Genomic DNA, 14,740 nt, shown 5'->3' with positions numbered 1-14,740 from the left:
TTTCAGAGACATACATAAAGCATAACAGGAAATTTCTCATGAGTACATAACTCAAAAATAGTGAAGACTACGCATGGAGCTTAATGGCGCCGCTCCAAAGCCAGATCAGCAGAAAGAATCACCCCACTGCCATGGAAATGAAGGTTGCAGCGTCCTTAGTCCATTCCAGTTACTGGGATGAGATAAGGGGGAGCGGACGCCCTCTGACATGTTATGCGGGGAGAAGAAAGGGAGCAGAGGAAGAAGAAGAAAAAAAATTGGAGGGAGGAGAAAAGAGGGAGAGGGGGGAGGGAAGATGGAAGGGCAAAGGAGAAGGGTACTGACCGTCTAAAGGTTTTTTTTCTCTTAATGCATTCTCTTTATTAATCTTCTTCTGTTGTCAGCTCCCCCCTGTCCCCCAAATACTTACCTAAACCCGATCTTGGTCCAACACTGTGTGCAAGCAGTGGCACGGCTCTCTTTCTCTCCCTCCTCACTGGACACAGTGGGAGCCATTGGCTCCTGCTGCTGCTAAATCAGTGACAAGGGAGCAGGGGACGGGACTGAGACACACTGTGTGTGTCAATAGACACAACCATAGGAAGCGGCTAGTGCTAATTGATTTACATGGGGGGGGTAACTAACATGCATCTTACTGCTTTAAGGAGAGACAACACATTTTAGAAGTTGCAGATCTGCAGATTTCATACCACGTCCACACCCAATTCCTGCTCCCTGGACTGCTGGATCACTGCATTTGGTGTTGTCCACCATGAGCTTTCTGTCTCCTGTAAGACCACTTGAGTACCTTCCCCTCCCATCCATCAGGACAGGAGGTAAAATAGAGAGTTGGTTTATATGTTTGCCTAGAGATGTCCTTTTTAAAGGACACCTGTCACTTTGATGAATATAGAGCCCCTCTCTGTCCCTCTCTATGTCCCTTTGTCCATAAGGACGAAACTCCCATCAGTTGCCCCTGCAAGATCAAAAGCAGTTTTTTCACTAAAGGAACAAGGTAAACAAATGCTGGGGCATGATTTAGAGGGAGAGAGGGAAGTTTGGAGGTTAATTTGGGTAATACCTATATAACTCCTTTAAAGTAATTATACTGTATGTCACAGGTGTATACCAAGAGGCTTAGCTAAGTTGCTTATAGGTCATTTCAATTCACATACAGTAGATCTATAACCCCTTTCCCTACAGCTTTCAGCTTATTTTTCAAGTTATTCATGTATTTGCCATTTTTAACAATTTTTAACAGTAAAGTTTTATGTTCTTGTTTGATAATGCTTTGATGGATTAACATTTTTGAAAATGGAAAATAGATAACTCTCACCATGATGTTTGTGAGTTTCTTGTGTATTGATCATTTTCTTTACAGCGTTGTGTTTCTGTTCTCAGCTTTGGCAAACAGCCGTGGAGAATTCCTTCTCAACGGAAACTTTGTGGTCAATATGTTCAAAAGGGAAATCAAAGTGGGGAACGCAGTCATTGAATACAGTGGTTCCGACCACACCATTGAAAGAATTAATTGTACCGATCGGATTGACCAAGAAATTATCATTCAGGTAATAAAGATCCTATCCTAGAAAAGTATTTTGCTGCGCCGTTTGTTAAACTTGTCCTTTTGCTATATAGAAATGGCGGATAATAGCAATTAGTATGTGCCTTGTTTTTGATGATGAAGGCTTTAGCATAATTTCAACTTTAGGGAGTAAAAGCATATTTAAAGCGGTTGTAAATCTCAGACATGAAATATGAACAAAGCATATCTCTCTATAGTGTTTACTTGTCTCAGTCAAGAACACTAAGGGGTTTATTTACTAAAGCTGGAGAGTCCAAAATCAGACTCCCTTCTGCATAGAAACCAATCAGCTTCTAACCTCAGCTTGTTCAATGAAGCTTTGGCAATGAAACCTGGAAGCTGATTGGTTTCTATGCAGAAGGGAGTCTGATTTTGGACTCTCCAGCTTTAGTAAATAAACCCCTAAGTGTCATTTCTGTCTGTTGCTTTGTTCCTCTGCTATCAGAGTGGTTCCCTTCTGATTAGTTTTCCTGACACCAAGTGAAAAATGATGACAGAGGAGGGACCTCCAGCAGATTGACAGCCTCAGCTCTGTTCCTGTGTGAAGGGGGGGGGGGTGTCCCTTCCCTCCAATCAGCTCTCAGAGCTCTCCTCACTTATGTAACTTCAGCTCTCCGTCCCCTGCTTTTTAGAGCTGAGAGATCCTGTGTAAATGTTGCACTTTGAGAGGATGTAGGGGAAAGATGGCTGCAGATAAACTTGTACAACTTATGTAGGAGAATTTGTTTCATCTCTGTGTATCACCCAAGGCCAGTCACTTCACTCAATATACTATATGTAAGGGATTACAACCACTTTAAAGCTGAAATTTAATCTCCTTATGTTCTGCCCTTCAGCAACATGCTAATTACATTTTTAAGTAACATTTTCTGTTTTTATTACCGTATTTGCCGGCGTATAAGACGACCCCCCTACTTTTCCTGCTAAAATGTAGTGTTTGGGCTATACTCGCCGTATAAGACTACCCCTCTTCCAATGCACACCAGTGGGAGGAATAGTGCCCCATCATTGATGTCAGTGGGAGGAATAGTGCCCCATCATTGGTGTCAGTGGGAGGAATAGTGCCCCATCATTGGTGTCAGTGGGAGGAATAGTGCCCCATCATTGATGTCAGTGGGAGGAATAGTGCCCCATCATTGGTGTCAGTGGGAGGAATAGTGCCCCATCATTGGTATCAGTGGGAGGAATAGTGCCCCATCATTGGTGTCAGTGGGAGAAATAGTGCCCCATCATTGGTATCAGTGGAAGGAATAGTGCCCCATCATTGGTATCAGTGGGAGGAATAGTGCCCCATCATTGGTATCAGTGGGAGGAATAGTGCCCCATCATTGATGTCAGTGGGAGGAATAGTGCCCCATCATTGGTATTAGTGGCAGGAATAGTGCCCCATCATTGGCATTAGTGGCAGGAATAGTGCCCTATCATTAGTATCAGTGGAGGAATAGTGCTCCATCATTGGTGTCAGTGGGAGGAATAGTGCCCCATCATTGGTATCAGTGGCAGGAATAGTGCCCCATCATTGGTATCAGTGGGAGGAATAGTGCCCCATCATTGGTATCAGTGGGGGGAATAGGTGCCCCATCATTGGTATCAGTGGCAGGAATGGTGCCCCATCATTGGTATCAGTGGCAGGAATAGTGCCCCATCATTGGTGTCAGTGGGAGGAATAGTGCCCCATCATTGGTATCAGTGGCAGGAATGGTGCCCCATCATTGGTATCAGTGGCAGGAATAGTGCCCCATCATTGGTATCAGTGGCAGGAATGGTGCCCCATCATTGGTATCAGTGGCAGGAATAGTGCCCCATCATTGGTGTCAGTGGCAGGAATGGTGCCCCATCATTGGTATCAGTGGCAGGAATAGTGCCCCATCATTGGTGTCAGTGGCAGGAATAGTGCCCCATCATTGGTGTCAGTGGAAGGAATAGTGCCCCATCATTGGTATCAGTGGCAGGAATGGTGCCCCATCATTGGTATCAGTGGCAGGAATAGTGCCCCATCATTGGTGTCAGTGGCAGGAATAGTGCCCCATCATTGATGTCAGTGAGGGGTGGAATAGTGCCCCATCATTGGTGTCAGTGGGGGGTGGAATAGTGCCCCATCATTGGTGTCAGTGGGGGGTGGAATAGTGCCCCATCGTTGGTGTCAGTGGGGGGGAGGAATAGTGCCCCATCGTTGGTGTCAGTGGGAGGAATAGTGCCCCATCGTTGGTATCAGTGGGAGGAATAGTGCCCCATCATTGGTATCAGTGACACCAATGATGGGGCACTATTCCTCCCACTGAGACTTGCTGACCGATGTTCTCGTATGGTGCTGCTGCAGCCAGCATATGTGGTTGCAGCAGCACCTCTACACAGCACACTTACCTGCTGCTCCGGCACTCAATTTTCGCGGGGCCGCTCGGCTCCGCCCCCTCGCCGGTGATTGGCCGCCTGTGTGCCTTTCCTGAGCTACAGTTCTGGCGGCCAATCACCGGTGAGGAGACGGAGCCGAGCAGCCGCACGAACATCCAGTGGCCGAACTGAAGGAGACGCCGCGCTTCCTGGACCGGATCGTCGTGGGACTGGATCCAGGTAAGAGACATCAGCCCCTGCAAACCCCTGTACTTAATGCCGCAGCCCCCCTAACATGTGTACCGGCGTATAAGACGACCCCCGACTTTTGAGAAGATTTTCAAGGGTCAAAAAGTCGTCTTATACGCCGGCAAATACGGTACATATTTTATATTTGACCCAGTCGTCACTGGACCTCTGTGTTTCTCTGTGCAATGCAGGCAGGGAATGGCTGGTAGGAGGGGTCAGCAGGATGCTGTACATAGTTTCCTGAAAACATCACAGCACCCTGCTTGAGTATTCCTATCAAAAGCCTTCATCCATGATGTAGGCACTGGGCTGGCTCTTGGGAGGAATTATGCAAATATCAAAAAGTCTTTGATGGGTGGATGTCAGCCTGAAGGCGTGGACGGGCTGTATTTGCATGTTCACATGTGCTCTATGAGCTAAAATCCAATGAATAAAAGAGGTGGCCAGGGATAGTCAGGCTGGGGAGGAAAGCGCTAGAAGATGCTGGGTGCCCTTGAGTAATGAGTAAGTATTTTCAGTAATTTCTTGGCCTTTTGGCTAAGATCAAGTGTAGTATCTGTTCTTATCAGTGTCCAGTGGGGGTGCTCCCGACCATTCTAGCTTTGCGGGGATGGTTGTTGTATAGTACCCTCACTGGAATGATGGGGGTCCGGAAGGCTAGTACCGGAGGGACAGAAACCGGGGAGCGCCACGAGTTAAGCTGGGGCCCCGGGAGTAATTCCTCTGGGAAGACTGGAAAGACCCAGTACCTCCTGATTTGGACGGATCTACCTTGGTCTGGCCTGGGGCTGGGGACGCAAAAAGTCCGCAAACTTAGTGCCCCCTGGGGAAGACGCTCTCAGGGGTGTCACTAGTAACACTTGGGTGTGGGACCCCACGGAGTGAAGATGACACATGGTCACTGTTTTTCACCTCTTTTTGCACAGCGCCCTAAGGACCAGGTCTTTTGGCTAAGTCCAGGGCAATTTTTGCTACGGGCCTCAGGGCCTGGTCTGTGCACAATTCGGCACGGTACCATTTTTTTATTTTTTTCTTTACTTTATCTTTACCTTATTTATTATGCACTCCCACGTTTTGTCACTTTTTACTTTACTTATGTGTGTGTTTTTCACGGATGGAGGGTGTGGGTCCTCGGGCCTTACCTGAAGTCTAAGGGGAGGATGTGTGGCCCTACGGTTCCTTCCTCCCCTGATCCCTAGGGGGTTTTCTCTTCGGGAGAACCCCCTTGCCTAGTACTGGATGTCCGGCTTCGTCTGGGCATAAGGAACGGTGGTCCACCAGGCCTTTTGGCCAGGAGGACCAAATGGGAACCTTGTCCCTGTCAGGAGCTTCGTGCCCCGGGGGATCAGGCGAACGGTCCAACCCTTTCGGGGGTAGGACAAACACACCCCTAAGTGCACTTTTTCGTGTGGTGTTCGCACTTGCACATTTTTTGTGATCACTTACGGGTTTTTCGTTGTAGTTTGCACGTTTGCGGACTTAAAAAAAAAAAAAAAAAAAAAAAAGTAAGTATTTTCAGTAATGTAAAGGAGTCTGTAAAACTGCAAGACTCAAGGTAAGGCTAGAGGTCAAGTCTACCTGTGAGTTTCTTGTCAGTTTTAATAAGCCTGCTAACAAAAAAAATATAGGTAAAAGAATTTGAACTTGGAACATCTATGTTAGCAGCTTATGGCCATCGGTATACCCTCTTAGCCAGGTGGATAATAATGCATTTTTTCTGGTGGTCCCTATGCTCTGACTCAGTTCTTCTTCTAGTTTAGCGGTGGCGGGGGGGATGTACTGAAGATCACTTCCTTCCCCTATGCTTTGCAAAGGCCAGCGTTGTCGGTGCTTCCTATAGGCTGACAACTCTTCATCCGATGTGCCCATGCTGTAAGGAAAGGGTGGTAATGCTGCTGAAGTTTCAACAGCGATCTGACAGTGTTGTCAACCCTCCTCCAGAAATAAGTGACTATAAATGTGGCTTAAAACTGGCAGGATCAATGGGTGAGCAATGGATTCATTTCACACAGAAACAATTTTTTTTGGTCTATAACTAATGTAGCACCCTCTAGAGTGGTACTAGCATAGTGTATTGCAGGTAAAGTCATTGTGTATGACTCACGGTAACTGTGTGAGTCTGTGATTGAGGTTGGGTTATTGCAGGTCCGCTGGATGATTTAACAGGTTGTGGCTCTATCACCTCCTCCTGCCTCTGGAGGACCGTGTAACCTTCCAGAAGTCTGTAAGCAGGAGGGGGTGGAGACCTAATCTGCATGTTTATGGGAGCCTGGCCAATCCCAGGTTTGGGGGCTCTGGTAGAGTGGTGGACTGGTCCATAAATATAGGAGAGTGAGGCTGACAGAGCAGTCGAGTGGAGGATGGAGTGCTGAGGAGACTGTCAGTGCCTGGGAGAGGCCCCTTAGGTCTGGGGGGGGGCACCCCCAGACTGGGCTCCGACTGGCTAAAGAGGATACAGTGCAGTGTGAATGGGATCGAGATCTGGAGCAACAGGGAGCAAAGAGGAGAGAGTGAGTACAACAACACTCCCCTGGGATCCATAAGGGGAAAGACTGCCACATGTAGCAAGCTTTCAAAGGACAGCACTGGGCTCAATCCTTTATCCTTGTCGCAGAAGATCTTCCAAGCAGCCAGGAGGGTTGGTAGTGTCTGCAGCTACAAGAAGCTAAGCTAATTTTTGAGGGGCTGCTAGTTCCTCGCCCATTAAGGGCTGTTGCTGCTGATCCGTAAAGACTGATGGCTTTCAAGGAAACGAACAGTCCAGGATCTGCCTTTGTACATAGGAAGGAAGTTGCCACCCCCATCCAAGTAAATTTTACCTAATAAAATAACAAAACCAATCCCATGGACTGGTTACTGTCTCCTGGATGGAAGTCTGTGTGAAAATTAACTGTTGCCTGGCTTTGCAGAGCTTAGGGGTACCAACAACACAGAGGCCCTCACAAGGGTAGCGCTACAGTAAGGCAACTCTTGTCTTCTCTACCATGCTTGATTACAGTACAATTTTACTGCACAGTGACAGTTTATTGACTTAATGGTCTAACCTTCTTTTGTTTCCTCAAGATATTATCGGTCGGCAATTTATATAACCCAGATGTCCGATATACTTTCAATATCCCTATTGAAGATAAACCTCAGCTTTTCTACTGGAACCCATATGGACCTTGGCAAGCATGCAGTAAAATCTGCCAAGGTAATGGAGCGTCAAGTCTGTTAGCGTTGGCTCTTTTATAGATATTTATGTCCCTGTCTATATCAGCTCTGCTTATGAATTATTTAGTGATCTGCCTCTATTCTTTTTACTTGTAATTCTTTTTTTTTTGGCTGTTTTCATTTTGTCATTCATATTTTTACTTCCGGATTGGTACCTGTCTTGCTAAAAGAGAACTCCAGCCCATGTACTTTGAATTTGATGAAATAATTGTCTTCAATGGAGACATTGGGGTTGATTTACTAAAAGCAAATAGACCTTGCACTTTGCAAAGTGCAGTTGCACTCTGTATGTGCAGTGCTCCAGAGCTTAGTAAATGAGGTACAGCTTCACTTTGCAAAGAATACCCAATTATATACAGGGAAAATTTAAAAAAACTGCATTTTTGCTTGCATGTGAATGGATGGTGGAGGTCAGCAGAGCTTCTGCTCATTTACTAAGCTCTGGAGCAACTGCTCTTGCAGAGTGCAACTGTCTATTTGCCTTTAGTAAATCAACCCCATAGATAGCAATTAAAACAGTGGAAGGGTTAAAACCTGTTCCAGGTAATTCTTGCTGCCTGTGTTCCTACTGGAGAGATGTATCTTACTTCCTGTGATGGTAGTCACCAGAACAAGAGTAAAAACTCAATAGAGTTTTTAGAACAGCACCTTTCCAGTCTATCCGAAACTAGTTAAAGTTTTAATTGGATCTACATCTTAAAGTAGGCCCAAAACTAATGAATGCTATTTTATGATAGAGCACGGTACATATTAAAAAAATTGCCTTTTTTCTGTAAAATGCTTTTTTTTTACATTTTTTTCATCTCTTTAGCATGTCAGTGCGGCTAATCTTCAACTGCTTCTTTCTGCCATTTCCTCTTTCATTGTTCCAAGGTCAGCTGCATATCATTGCTTTAGGCCAGCTTCCTGATACTGACAATGGTAGACCATGCTTGCAGAATGTGTATGTTGGCATAGTCACTGGAAGCCTTCATCAGGGCACATGTGACAGGGAGACAATGCAAGAGCACAGTTAGGAGACAATTGTCACCCTATAATAGGAAATGTTTAGACAAGGACCTTTATGGTAGGATCACCAGACATTCTTTTTAATAAAAGCTTCATATTTATTATGATTTGAAACACTTTTTGCAATTACATTAACAAAAAGCTTATATGAGATTTTAGGGAATCTTTTAAACACTTGACGTCCGGAGGATTTACCCCCCTTCCTGACCAGGCCATTTTTTTTTGCGAACATAGTGCTGAAAATATGCACTGATCACTGTACTAATGGCACTGATTGGCGTTAACATCTAGGGCAATCAAAGGGTTAAGTGTGTGCCTAGCTATGTTATTTATGTACACTAGGTTTTACTAATACTATGGGAAGTGAAAGATCGTGTTCCCAGCTTCACAGGGACACACAATCTGTCACTCCCCACATGTCAGAATAGAGCTCTGTCTTGTTTACATAAACAGAGCTCTGTTCTTTGTCCCTGCCAGATGATCCGCAGGCTCCGTTGAACATCCGTGCACCAGTACTCGCAGATCAGCTTCTGCTGTGAGTGTTCACAGTAGAAGCGAGCCGCCAGCAGCATTCTCGCAACCCCTATTTCAGAAGTGCAAAATCACGTATTTATACTTGATTTTGCACAGGAGGCACGCCCTATAGCAGTAAAACTGGTTAAGATCTGGGTTAAAGAGATCCTTTCACCAGACCATTCATTTTGCCAACAATATTCCTATAGGATTATATGTGTATTTAACATATTTTATGCATATTATTTACCTGCAAAAACTCTCTTGTATAGAGATTCTAAGGTGCAGAGTCCGATGATGCATGCTACCATCTTGGATATGATGTCAGCAGCCCCAGTAGAGTTGTTAATTAAGTGACACTTTATATAGGTAGGTGAGAGGAAGGGTATAGGAACTGGCCCAGGACATACAGTAAGTAGACAGTCCCAGAATTGGAGAGGGCTGTGACAAACAAGGAAGGAGGGTGGCTATGCTAGAGAAGTGATTGTCATTTTTTCTAGTAAGTCACTTTGCAAGCGAATAAAACATTACTGAAATGGAATTTCATTAAGGTTTACACCACAGAAACACAGTCCAGATGTGTTTCTGTATGCATATTTTTGACCCGTTTTTGATGGGTTCTCGTGCATTTTTTATAAGCATTTATGATGTGTTCTGCTTTATTTTTTTCCCCCTATCTTTTTCTTCAAATTAAATAAGGACGTGTGTTCCAGTGCATTTTTGGTGTGTTTAGGTGCATTCCGGTGCGTTTTTGGTGCATTTTTGATGTGTTTTACTGCGTTCCAGTACAGTTCAGTGCAGAAAAAATGCATCATGTTCTACTTTTTTCTGGAACTGACCGCACTGGTGTGAACTATTCCATTGGAAATCATGTAACCTACTGCAATTTTGATGCAGAAAAAAAAGCATTGGACTGCATGTGGTGTGAACTGGCCCTTAAAGTGTTACTAAACCCATAACCCTGCATTCACTATATCCATTCTTCCAAAGTACAGAGAACATGGAAATGCAATTTTAGTAAATATAAATTACTAAGTATCTTTTCTCATCAGCAGTATATAGCATTCTTGTGACTTCTATCAGTGTCCAGCCAAGCACTCACTAATCTTGTAGGAGGAGTTTTAATTCTCCTCTGACTGTCCTATAAGGCTGCATGACCCCTGACACTCTGTCTGGACAGTGCTGATTGGCCTTGTGCCGATCACATGCACCCTCCCTTAAAAAACTCTAGAAATACCCACCAAACAAAGCATGTGCAGACTTGCCACTGCTGCTCTAACTATGGCAGATGGTTTGGGGACAGTAGAGGAAGGGGAGGATCAGAGAAGACAGGATCAAACAGCCTTTTTGAAAAATGTGGAGGATCAGCCCCTTAGGTTCTACAGTGAGTGAACAAAGCATGCTGTACTGTATATACAGACTGATTTTACTGTTGTGGGTTTAGAAACACTTAAAGTGTTTTTTTAAATTGGTAACAGGGTCTCTTTAGCCAATGTCTACTGAGTCAGTATTATCTTCTCAGCATTATCAGACTGTCAGATAAGCAAACCACACTATAATTGCCAAAACCACCACCTATGCCAATAGAATACACTGTATACCATTTTATTTTCGAAGAAGAGGGTCATCCACCTAAATCTAGTGCTTAATTTTCTTTAGATGCCACCAGACAGATGCACCCTCTACCTTCTTCTCTGTTCAACTAAAATACCTTTACAAATTTACAGATCTAACTGCTTGCCTTGTTATGACATGTGTACTTCACATGCTTGATCATGCACTTTTATATAGCAGAGAATGCAGCTGGAGGAGTGAAACTCTTCTTCCTGAAGAGGCAGAACTTTTAACACTGACAGGGAGGTCTCACTTTTGGAGGATATAGGAAGCAGACGACGGAGTCAGTGTGTTTTGTGAAATGTTTCCTATTGTTTTCAGTGAGAAATGCCGGCTGCGTACACATTAGCTCAAGCCTGACTGCATAAAGCTTTTTGATTAATGAAGAATAAGGATGATATACCCTGAGTATAGCTACACTAAAAATCTGACTTTTTATTCTTTTTTTGTTTACAAACGATTTTATTGAATAAAAGTAGACAGTAAAACAACAGCACATTTTCAAATAATATATACAGAAAAAACAAGGCACTTTTGAAAAGTACAATTCAGAAAAGTATATTATAGTAAGAAAGAGAAGAAACAGAAAAAAAGTAGATTGCAAGTACATGAAATACGTTAATGATAAGATAGGTTGAATGATACTTCTGTCAACAGTATGGGGTTTATTTACTAAAGCTGGAGAGTGCAAAATCAGACTCCCTTCTGCATAGAAACCAATCAGCTTCTAACCTCAGCTTGTTCAATGAAGCTTTGGCAATGAAACCTGGAAGCTGATTGGTTTCTATGCAGAAGTGAGTCTGACTTTGCACTCTCCAGCTTTAGTAAATAAACCCCTATATGTCAGTCATTTTTCTGACTTTTTATTCTAAAGGAAAACTATAGGGTCAGTACTAGGCTCGTTTGTTCGAATCCCAGCCACGGAAACACCTGCCTGGAGTTTGCATGTTCTCCCTGTGCCTGCATGGGTTTCCTCCGGGTACTCCGGTTTCCTCCCACACTCCAAAGACATGCTGGTAGGTTAATTGGACCCTGTCTAAATTGCCCCTAGTATGTGTATGTATGAATGTGAGTTAGGGACCTTAGATTGTACACCCCTTTAGGGTTAGGGACTGATGTGAATGTACAATATATATGTAAAGCGCTGTGTAAATTGATGACACTATATAAGTACCTGTAATAAATAATAATATTGGGTATTTTTTGAAACATTTCTTGTGAGTTTTCATCAGTTGTGTGAGATCTGAAGGCTGACCACACCAAATATATTTTTTCTCATTATGCATTGCTCATTGAGAATACTGCTGTCCAGCGGCTTAGCATAATGTTCAGTCGGAAAGTACTAATTCCTCTTGCTGCACACCATTGTTATTCTTTGGCGTTTGTTCATAAGTCTTCAGCACTGCTTTCAATTTGATGAATGGTCCGTACAGTAACATTGAGAATATGTCATATTACTCACACTGAAGATAAATAAGACCCTTTCTGCATTAGACCCTGGCGGCTTTTAAGTCCACAGGAAAATGGATTGGCGTAGATAAACGTCACCTTATCATTATGCCTGTGGGCAAATATAAATGGCCTTACGGATATATATATATATATATATATATATATATATTATATATAAAAATATTTCAGAAACTTTTATTGCTTGCATTAAGCTGATAGATGATTACTGTGCAAAGATGGGTTTTTTATTTTTAGATAAAAGATGGAAGGGTTAGAAATCTTGTCAAGCAGCCAAACTAGAATGAGACATAAAGCCTCCAATGTGAATATTATGAATTACCCATCCTTCTGTTGCCATTGCCTGGTCCAGATTTAATTCTTTTGATCTTATTCAGCCCTGAGGAAGGGGGACCTTTGTAACCTCTGAAACGTGATGGATTTCCTTTAGCAATTCTCATTCTGGACTTTTCTAAGCACTGTGATTTTTCTAGGTTTTATCCTGTATTTATGTTTCCTTAACACTTTGTCTACCAAGGTATGTTTATAAACATCCTGGTATCCAAAAGATTAAACAAGCTCTTAGGCCAGGTGGCTGTAGAGCCGCCCAATCACTTCTACATTATGGATAAGGTGCATATCACACCCCCCACCCCCCATTTTCACCTGTGCCAGTGTACTTGATTAGCTGCAGTGGAGAGAAAAGGTGACATCAGGGGGTTTATTTACTAAAGCTGGAGAGTGCAAAATCAGACTCACTTCTGCATAGAAACCAATCAGCTTCCAGGTTGTATTGCCAAAGCTTAATTGAGCAAGCTGAAGTTAGAAGCTGATTGGTTTCTATGCAGGAGAGAGTCTGATTTTGCACTCTCCAGTTTTAGTAAATGAACCCGCAGGAGTCTAATAGACCCCTGATGTCTCCATAAAGAGGACCTTTCACCTGTCCATGCTATCACATGGATGATTTGTTAGCATTACAGTTAAATGAAAAAAATCAAATGTTTTCTTGAAAATTAGACTGTAATAAAATAAATAAAAGTAATTTAAAAAATTAAAATCACCCTCATTGCCCTTCACATGCACACAAATGCAAACAAGCGCATAGGGCACACATGTGCATGAAACAGCGTTTGTACCACACGTTAGATGTCACAACAAATATCACAGTGAGAGCAATAATTCTAGGGCCAGAATTCATGGTGAACTCCAAAATGATAACCTGTAAAGACTTTAAAATCATTGCTTAAGGACATTTTTGTGTACCATAGGTTTTTGCCATTTCATGGGTCTGTAGTTTTAAGGCTTGACATGTTTGTTAACTATTTACTCAAGGCAACCCCATCTTGTATATTTTACCAAAAATTAGTATTATATTGTGCTTTTGTGTACTAAAGTTGATTTTAGTGTATTTTTTCCTGAAAAAATGAGTTTGATAAACAGTTTGCAACATAAAAATTTGCAACAGCCTCCATTTTATTCTGCAGGGCCTCTACTTTCAGAAAAGATATTATTGTTTGGTGCTTTAACCATTTGCCGCCCGCCCTATGGCCGAATGGCGGGCGGCAAATGTCACCAGTGTTCCGGGTGGACGCCATATGGCGTCCTCCCGCACATGCGCAGATTGCGCTCCTGCAGAGCGGCGCAGCGGCGCGATCTGTCACCAGCCGTGTACCTCGGACACGGGCGATGACAGATCTGAGTATCGGCCCCGTTGCCGGTACCATGTGACCTGCTGTTACCAATCACAGCAGGTCACATGACAGTTGTATACAATGGATGGCTTCATTCATGCCATCCATTGTATACTAGTGTCTAGCTGTGAATGGTCACAGCTAATCACATGCACATGTCATGTGATTAGCTGTGGCCAAATCACAGCTAAGCACAAAAAAAACCCAAAAAAACCCTGAATGAATCGATGTCATTCAGGTAAATGCTTGCTTATAGCAAAGTAATTCTTTGCTATAAGCAAATTGTGTAAAAAAAAAAAAAAAAAAACTGATCACTTCCCCAAAGTAGTACAATGTTACTATGGTAACATTGTACTACTTTGGTCATAGTGAAATATGAAAAAAAAATCTTAAAAAAAAGAAAAAAATGTAATAAAAAATAATATATTTATATAATATATATAATATATTATATATTATTATATATATAATATATATATATTTTTTTTCATACTGTCACCAGTCAGTGTCCCTGTTCACCGCCATGCCAGTTATATGATGATGCTGTACTGCACTGGTGACAATATGTAAAAAAAAATAGTGAAACTAATTTTTTTAATTTTCCGAAAAATTATGACAAAAAAAATACAACTTCAAAAAACTCGCCATGCCTCTTATGAAGTACGTCGGACTGTCTACTCTGCAAAAAGGGGTCATTTGGGGGATATCTGTACTGTTCTGACATTCTTGGACCTCAAGAAATTAGATTGGCTGTCAGTACTTCAGGATTGATCAATATTCAGATCTATACCATAGTTTGTGAACTCTATAACTTTCCTACAAACTAAAAAATACATCCTAATTTGGGTTATTTTCACCAAAGACATGTAGCAGAATACATCTCGGCCTAAATTTATGAAGAACAATTATTTATTTGCAAACTTTTATAACAGAAACAAAGAAAAACCTTTTTTTTTTCAAAATTTTTGGTCTTTTTTTGTTAATTTAGCAAAAAATAAAAACCCCAGTGGTGATTAAATACCACCAAAAGAAAGCTCTAATTGTGTAAAGAAAATGATAACATTTTAGTTTGGGTACAATGTTGTATGACCGCGCAATTGTCATTCAA

General features: G+C 42.5%; 1 protein-coding gene and 1 pseudogene across 1 annotated transcript in view; both read left to right on the top strand.

Annotated features, from left to right (window-relative positions):
- The window catches only part of ADAMTS9 (ADAM metallopeptidase with thrombospondin type 1 motif 9), a 357,735-nt gene that overhangs the window by 155,414 nt on the left and 187,581 nt on the right, over positions 1-14,740 (top strand). Inside the window, exons 17-18 of the mRNA XM_089675998.1 lie at positions 1,381-1,547; positions 7,208-7,337. Coding sequence (XP_089532124.1) covers positions 1,381-1,547; positions 7,208-7,337 — 297 coding nt within the window. The remainder of the gene's footprint in view (positions 1-1,380; positions 1,548-7,207; positions 7,338-14,740) is intronic.
- LOC149463028 (U2 spliceosomal RNA) lies at positions 4,662-4,777 on the top strand (annotated as a pseudogene).

The sequence above is a fragment of the Staurois parvus genome, unplaced genomic scaffold (assembly GCF_062004578.1).
Source record: "Staurois parvus isolate SC_StPar_1 unplaced genomic scaffold, SC_StPar_1.0 ptg000162l, whole genome shotgun sequence".
Classification (NCBI taxonomy): domain Eukaryota; kingdom Metazoa; phylum Chordata; class Amphibia; order Anura; family Ranidae; genus Staurois; species Staurois parvus.
Note: the sequence above shows the minus strand (reverse complement) of the source record. Positions and strands in the feature narration are given on the sequence as shown.